The 7,659-nt window shown below is 48.1% G+C and overlaps 1 protein-coding gene across 1 annotated transcript; it reads right to left on the reverse strand.

Annotated features, from left to right (window-relative positions):
• Positions 1 to 5,165: 5,165 nt before the first annotated feature.
• On the reverse strand, positions 5,166 to 5,935 carry LOC124664801 (phosphoenolpyruvate carboxylase 1-like). Its single transcript, XM_047202242.1, has 2 exons — positions 5,616 to 5,935; positions 5,166 to 5,535 (listed from the first exon to the last, which is right to left on the reverse strand). The coding sequence occupies exons 1-2, from the start codon at positions 5,933 to 5,935 to the stop codon at positions 5,166 to 5,168; spliced, it is 690 nt and encodes a 229-aa protein (XP_047058198.1).
• Between the last annotated feature and the right edge of the window lie 1,724 nt (positions 5,936 to 7,659).

The raw sequence follows: 7,659 nt of genomic DNA on the forward strand, positions 1-7,659 counted from the left end.
GAGGTCGATGGGCGCCCGGGGGGCCACACCACCCCTAGGCATGGCCAGGGGGGCGCACCTAGGCATGGTGTGCCCTCCCTGGTGTCCTCCTCCATCTCTGCTTTGGACTCCGTCTTCGTGTCAAGAAAAATAGGAGGTTTGGCTTTTATTTCGCCCAATTCCGAGAATATTTCCTCTACAACTTTTCTGAAATACAAAAACAGCAGAAAATAGGAACTGACACTGTGGCATCTTGTTAATAGGTTAGCTCCGGAAAATGCATAAAAATGACATGAAGTGTAAACAAAACATATATCAATTGGTGCAAAACAAGCATGGAGCATCAAAAATTATAGATACGTTTGCAACGTATGAATGTGTCCATCTTGAACTTGCCCAAATCAACCTTGATGGCGATCACCACTTGATCTTATCCTCTCATGGGCTACATGAGCTCTTGCTTTTGATGCAAGCCCATGAAAAGATACCTAACCCACATACACAACACAAAGGCACACCTATGATGGGTTTGTTCATAAAGCATAATTGACAAGGCTTACCATACCGCATGACTTCATGTGGCACATTCTTTATGCTTCATGTGTTTACCAAAATTGAATCTATTCTTCGCTCTTTGTATTGGTCAACCTTGTATCTTCTCATGCTCTAACATATTATCTTCAGGTGTATACATAACTCTTCATTTGTTTGCATGCTCTAAATCTTAGTCAACCATAGCTCAACTTATGAGACTATCATGATACCGACTTAGAGCCATATCTTGAATTCTTCACTTGGAATTAAGCACTCAAGATCTTGATCATTCATTGCTTAACACATAAGCTAGATCATGACTAATGTTGAGTTTCACATAAGAATTCCATCTTCATTTCTTCTTCTTGATCATATCACATATATGTCTTCAAATCGATGATCTTGATGCCAATACTCAAGGTATATCTTTTATCTTTATGGAATCCATTCTTGAATCCAACACATGGACTACAAGTATTACCTATGGAATATTCCTTCATATAAACTCAATGAAAACATTAGTCCATAGGGGTTGTCATTACTTACCAAAACCACACATAGGGGCAATGTACCCTTACAATGTATGCATTGCAGAATTGAATGAATAACATAAAACCCTTAAACTCTGCCGCGGCAGAGAAACGCTGCTCCACCCTAAACCTCTGCCGTGGCAGAGAAACATCCATTTTCCCTGCCGCGGCAGAGACCCTTTAATCCGGTTCGTATTACGAACCGGGACCAAAGGTCCTCCACCACGTGCCCCCTGGCCGCCCCACGTGGACCCTTTAGTCTCGGTTTATATTTAAACCGGGACTAAAGGTTAAAACCTTTAATCCCGAAGGCTTAGTCCCAGTTGGAATACCGGAACTAAAGCCCCAAATGCACCGGGACTATATGCATGTTTTCCACTAGTGCAAGCTCCACGTGTTGGCTGGCCGATATGCCGCCACGGTATTTTTGACAAATCCATTCACAAGTGGTATTTTCTAGCATTTCACATGACCTTTTGTGCCAAAAAAATCTCTGCGACCGCCGAGATTCTTCGTGGAAGGGGAGAAGAGAACCTCGCATTGAGCTTCCCCGATGGCGTCAGCCAACACGGGGCTCAATCCAGAAGATTCAGAAGCAGGCAGCACACAACATCATTGCTTTCTAGTACATGGTCTAGATCATTTCTTCCAATCACATATCCAGATTTTCTTGAACTAATCCATCCACACTCCAACTATTTTTGGGTTCGTAAAAACCCTATAGTTCTCACGAAACCTCCCCTCCCGAAGGAAGCTGAGGCAGCGGCTAGGGTGGAAAACCTAGCAGCCATCGCCATCTGCCTTGTCCTCGTCATCTACGACCAAGAATCGACGTGTCCCCACCTCCTCTGCTTGCCACTTCGGCGGACGCATGAGGTGGGGACCTAGGACCTGTGCTCGGTGCTGTAGAAGGGCTCCTAAAGTTAGAGTTTGGTTAACCAAAATCGTCGTTCTAGTGGCTATGATGACGCTCTGTAGGACAAGAATAAGGTATACATGCCTCCTCTTCCACCTCGTTGGCGGCGATCTCGCCGGTGGCATTGAGGAGGGCGGGATTCGTCTGATTCTTACTTCTATGGAGTGGTGGATCTCGTCTAGTCTATGTGTGATATAGGTTTAGTGTTACGAACTTCGGATCAATTTAAGGGTCCAATGGCGACAACTTCGGCTCTAGGGCGTTGGTCCTTAGAGGCACGTGCACAAAGACTTCTCGACTGTCATCTACAACGTCAGGTTGGCTCTAGCAAGAGCAACGACAAGGGAACATCAACGGCTCACTCTAGCGGCAGTAGCTGTCGTTTGGTGGTCTAAGTACCTCGATGTAATTTTCATTCTAGTTGAAATGCTTTATACCTTTTTTAACTCATTAAATAGATTCAGATCTTTCCCGTAATAATACCATTTGGTGAGTATTGGACACATCGGAAAACACCGAAATCTTATTGCTCGATGATGGCGTGTAACTCACACGTTCGTTGGGAACCCCAAGAGGAAGGTATGATGCGCACAGCAGCAAGTTTTCCCTCAGAAAGAAACCAAGGTTTATCGAACCAGGAGGAGCCAAGAAGCACGTTGAAGGTTGATGGCGGCGGGTTGTAGTGCGGCGCAACACCAGAGATTCCGGCGCCAACGTGGAACCCGCACAACACAACCAAAGTACTTTGCCCCAACGAAACAGAGGAGGTTGTCAATCTCACCGGCTTGCTGTAACAAAGGATTAACCGTATTGTGTGGAAGATGATTGTTTGCGGAAAACAAGAAAGAACAAGTATTGCAACGAGATTTGTATTTCAAGTATAAAAGAATGGACCGGGGTCCACAGCTCACTAGAGGTGTCTCTCCCATAAGATAAAAGCATGTTGGGTGAACAAATTACAGTCGGGCAATTGACAAATAGAGAGGGCATAACAATGCACATACATGTCATGATAAATATAGTGAGATTTAATTGGGCATTACGACAAAGTACATAGACCGCCATCCAAAGCATGCATCTATGCCTAAAAAGTCCACCTTCAGTGTTATCATCCGAACCCCTTCCAAGTATTAAGTTGCAAAACAACGGACAATTGCATTAAGTATGGTGCGTAATGTAATCAACAACTACATCCTTAGACATAGCATCAATGTTTTATCCCTAGTGGCAACAAAGACATCCACAACCTTAGAACTTTCCGTCACCGTCCCAGATATCAATGGAGGCATGAACCCACTATCGAGCATAAATACTCCCTCTTGGAGTTAAGAGCAAAAACTTGGCCAGAGCCTCTACTAATAACGGAGAGCATGCAAGATCATAAACAACACATAGGTAATAACTTAATAATTAACATAACATAGTATTCTCTATTCATCGGATCCCGACAAACACAACATATAGTATTACAGATAGATGATCTTGATCATGTTAGGCAGCTCACAAGATCCAACAATGAAGCACAATGAGGAGAAGACAACCATCTAGCTACTGCTATGGACCCATAGTCCAGGGGTGAACTACTCACTCATCACTCCGGAGGCGACCATGGCGGTGAAGAGTCCTCCGGGAGATGAATCCCCTCTCCGGCAGGGTGCCGGAGGAGATCTCCGTAATCCCCCGAGATGGGATTGGCGGCGGCGGCGTCTCAGTAAGGTTTTCCGTATCGTGGCTCTCGGTACTGGGGGTTTCGCGACGGAGGCTTTAAGTAGGCGGAAGGGCAACGTGGGGGGCCACACGAGGGCCCCACACCACAGGTCGGCGCGGCCAGGGCCTGGGCCGCGCCGCCCTAGTGTGGCGGCGCCTCGTGGCCCCACTTCGACTCCTCTTCGGTCTTCTGGAAGCTTCGTGGCAAAATAGGACCCTGGGCGTTGATTTCGTCCAATTCCGAGAATATTTCGTTACTAGGATTTCTGAAACCAAAAACAGCAGAAAACAACAACTGGCTCTTCGGCATCTTGTTAATAGGTTAGTTCCAGAAAATGCACGAATATGACATAAAATGTGCATAAAATATGTAGATATCATCAAGGAATGAAGCCTGGTGAACATGGGGTACGTGATCACCCCCTGAACGATACCCACTTATGCATGCACATTAGCCTTTAACCCATCTCCCAAATCATGCAGGCCCCACATTTTGAATTCAAATATCTTACTCACATTGGTACTATTCATGTAGGCCCTACATTTGAATTCAATTAGTGGGACCCATATTAGTGGACCCAATAGTTTGAATTTAAAATATGGGGCCCACGCCCACATTCTGCCATTCCAACCTTCAACATGTACGTATTCAAAAACCAACCATTATTAACGTTTTCTAAGTTGTTGCTATATGTGATTTTTTCACCATCGACAGGTACTTCTTGTATGTGTGCAGGTCGATTAACATCTTTCGCAGTTGGAGCCACCGGCTATTACATCCAGCGGCGCATGAACATCTGAGTATCCATGATTCTCCACCCCGTTGACCGTTCTATCCGATGAATATACCGCGTTGTAATTCGTTCCGCGGGCAAGATGAAGGAGTATGATGCCGCGCTGTAATTCGTTCCGTCTGGAAGGTGAACTAGAACCACAACGAGCTTAATCGACCTTTCATTTTAGTAATCCTTGCAAAATAGCAAGATCTCCGATGCTCACTATCATCATCACGTTCGAATGGGGTTACGAGAGCAGCAGCACATGCAGTTGTTTTCAGAGGTTGGAGGTAGGAGAAGATGAACAGTGCGTCCTTAGCTGGTATTATTTTTTTATCAGCCACCAGACAGGTCAAAGTATCTCTAGCACATGATTAAACAAGCCAAAACAAGCACTGTTCAAGATTCTTCACTCACGGACCTCACAGTATGCTCACATCACATATTCGTTCTTATCACCAAGTCCTAAAGCCTTAAACAATATTTTAGTACCGGCCCTTCACACCAGGCTATATGCCTTATATTATTAAATTTGAATCTCCTCACCTAGGTTTATATAGTCCCCATACCTGAAATAAGCATTCACCGATCTACGTCGATGAAGTGAACAACAAGTCACTTAGTGAAGTAGTGTTTGCTCGGTAACCATGTAATTACGTGTAGCGCCGCTAGCTAGTAACAAAGAAAGTAAACAACTAAACACTTCCATTAATCTACGGCTAATTACCCGGCGTGCTTCTCGAGAAGCGACCTCCGACGGACTCGTGTGGGGTGCGCGGTGAAGACGAGATCGGTGGTCTGTGTCCTGAGCGCGTCGAACACCTCCCGGGGCATCTTGCCGAGCCCGTGCACGAGCCGCTGGATTGTCTCGTCGATGTCGGACTCGGTGGGCACGGAGCCCTCATCGGCGAAGCTGCCGCGGCAGCTGGCCTCCATCTTCTTCTGGCGCACCATCTGGACCTCCTCGGCAAGGTTGGCCAGGTTGAGCATGTGGGAGAAGGAGCTGGTGAGCGTGATGGCGTCGCCGACGTCGAGGCTGGTGAAGAGCGCCCCAGCCCGGGCCAGCCTCGCCGCCCGGGTCGCCCCCGTCGCGCTGGTACTCCCCGGACACCCTCAGGCACTCCTCAGCCTGCACAAGCACCATCCATTAATTGATCTTCTGATCATGGACACATGGAAATGAGAATTATGTGCTGCTCTGAGCGTACCACTCGTCTGAAGTTGATGCCGTGCAGCTCCTGCAGGATGTCCGAGAAGCGGTCGACGAGGAGGGTCTCGTAGTTGAGCAGCCGGTCATCGTCGTCGCCGGCCACTACGTCACGCGCGAGCCGGCGGAGCTCGGCGCCGACGGACTCGGCCACCGCCGCCGCGCGGACGCTCCTCGTCGCCGGCCGCCGTAGGACGGCGTACTGCGGCAGCGCGAGCCGCCGCCTCCAGCCGGGCTCGAGCTTTATCAAGAGCGTGAACCGCGGGGCGGAGTGGAGGGATATCATGGCGCCTACCTCCCACGCGTCGTGTGCAGATTCCACGCGGCAAGTATCAGCTAGCTGCTAGCAGGGACTGTGCGACGCGGTAGTTATAAAGTATAGATATGCAGGACGCGTCACGGGCGTGAAAATTTTGCCAGGCATATTCGTCCAACACGATTCGCGCCAATTCTATTTTTTCCCACCAGATCGATTGGCGCCCTCTCCATTTCTATGGCGCCAAAGCCAAGGCGGGAAACAGCTGCTGCGCATGTGACGCTAATCATTCGCGCACTATTTTATTGCACCGCTGGCCGCGGGCGTTGCGTCATGGTCTTCATTAGCGGATATGACAGAACGACCGGTCAACAAAGGTATTGGCAATAACCGAATCTCAACGCGCTATGGACGGTACGCAGGGGGTGCTCACGTACCCCCATGTTCACCGAATCCACTCTCATATCATCAATAATGTGGCATGGAACATAAGAAATTATCGATACGTCGGAGACGTATCACTCGACGTGCGAAAACCGGTGATTCATGCGCACGTTTACCGTCTAAAGAAAGTAGATGACCAAATGATGCCCACCTGAAGATCACTCAAAAATCAGGCCTTGCAAAATAAGATACATTACTCTCGGGGATGGTTGAATGCAAGGTTGTGTTAGAGCATCTTACTAGATCCCATAAATCTCAAACTGTATAATCTCAAAATGCGAATATAGGCTCAAATCAATGAAGCCCATGAAGCACAGACCGGATCCCTCAAAATAGAACCGTAAAACAACATATTCCACTTAGAGGCCCACCTGTCAGGTTATTTTTTTTTTCTTTTTCCCGTCTTCTCCTTCCCAGCACGCACTAGACCGATGGCCGCCCGCGTGTGTTGCTACCCTGTCCGCACCGGGAGGCTGCGGCCGGAATGGTCAGTATCAAGGTAACTCTCCGGATATTGGTTAAGACACTGCCGGAATCAGGTGGGATCTTCGAGCGGCGGTGCACGATTTTTTCGGAGCCGCAAGGAATTGCCAGCTAGAGGTGATTGCACGGACAAAGTGTGTTTCACCTCCCCGCTTACTCCCTCTCGCGCATGAGAGCCTCCCAGATGATTCGGCGACACCCCCTCGTCCTCCCACCTCGTCGCTCCCTCCGTCCCGCATGAGAGCCTCCCAAATGGTTCGGTGACACCCTCTCGTCCTCCCATTCTACGCCAGAGTTTGTTGTGCGTGATGACAAATCCGGAGGGGAGGGGGGGAGGAACCCCTCGGGATACTTCATGTCCTTCCGAAAGGTGTTGGATCAAGAAATTGCTTGTTGCGATGCAAAGTTGCAAGCAAAGTCTGCGGCATCACGCGAAGCTACTCCAGAAGCTCTTTTTTCCTTCAAATGTACCTAACTTATCCAGAGGCTCGTTGGGCGATGACGGATGACATGCTCAATTTGAAGGATACAGAGGAGAGAGCAAGTCGAGGGATGGCTTCAAGTTCGTGAATCTAGATGTTGCTGGTGTGGTGGTGTTCTCACCATTCGCATCACGGCCCACACCTCAGTGATTTCTTCATGAAGCTTCCACTCCTTCTCCTCCACTTCGATATGGTCCTCCTTCTCGTGGTAGCCTGGGCATAGTCCTTCTGTCCCACAAAGGTTGTCTATGATTTGTTAAAATTTAGATGAATCTAGACGCTACCATATCTATTTCTTGGAACAACATTCATGATTTGTTAAAAGATCCTTGATGACTTCTCTGC

Source organism: Lolium rigidum, chromosome 1 (genome assembly GCF_022539505.1).
Source record: "Lolium rigidum isolate FL_2022 chromosome 1, APGP_CSIRO_Lrig_0.1, whole genome shotgun sequence".
NCBI lineage: Eukaryota > Viridiplantae > Streptophyta > Magnoliopsida > Poales > Poaceae > Lolium > Lolium rigidum.

Coding starts and splice junctions, on each gene's coding strand:
- LOC124664801 (XM_047202242.1), bottom strand. CDS start 5,935: ATGATATCCCTCCACTCCGCCCCGCGGTTCACGCTCTTGATAAAGCTC. Junction 5,536..5,615: donor CACATAATTCTCATTTCCAT/GTGTCCATGATC, acceptor GGGGAGTACCAG/CGCGACGGGGGCGACCCGGG.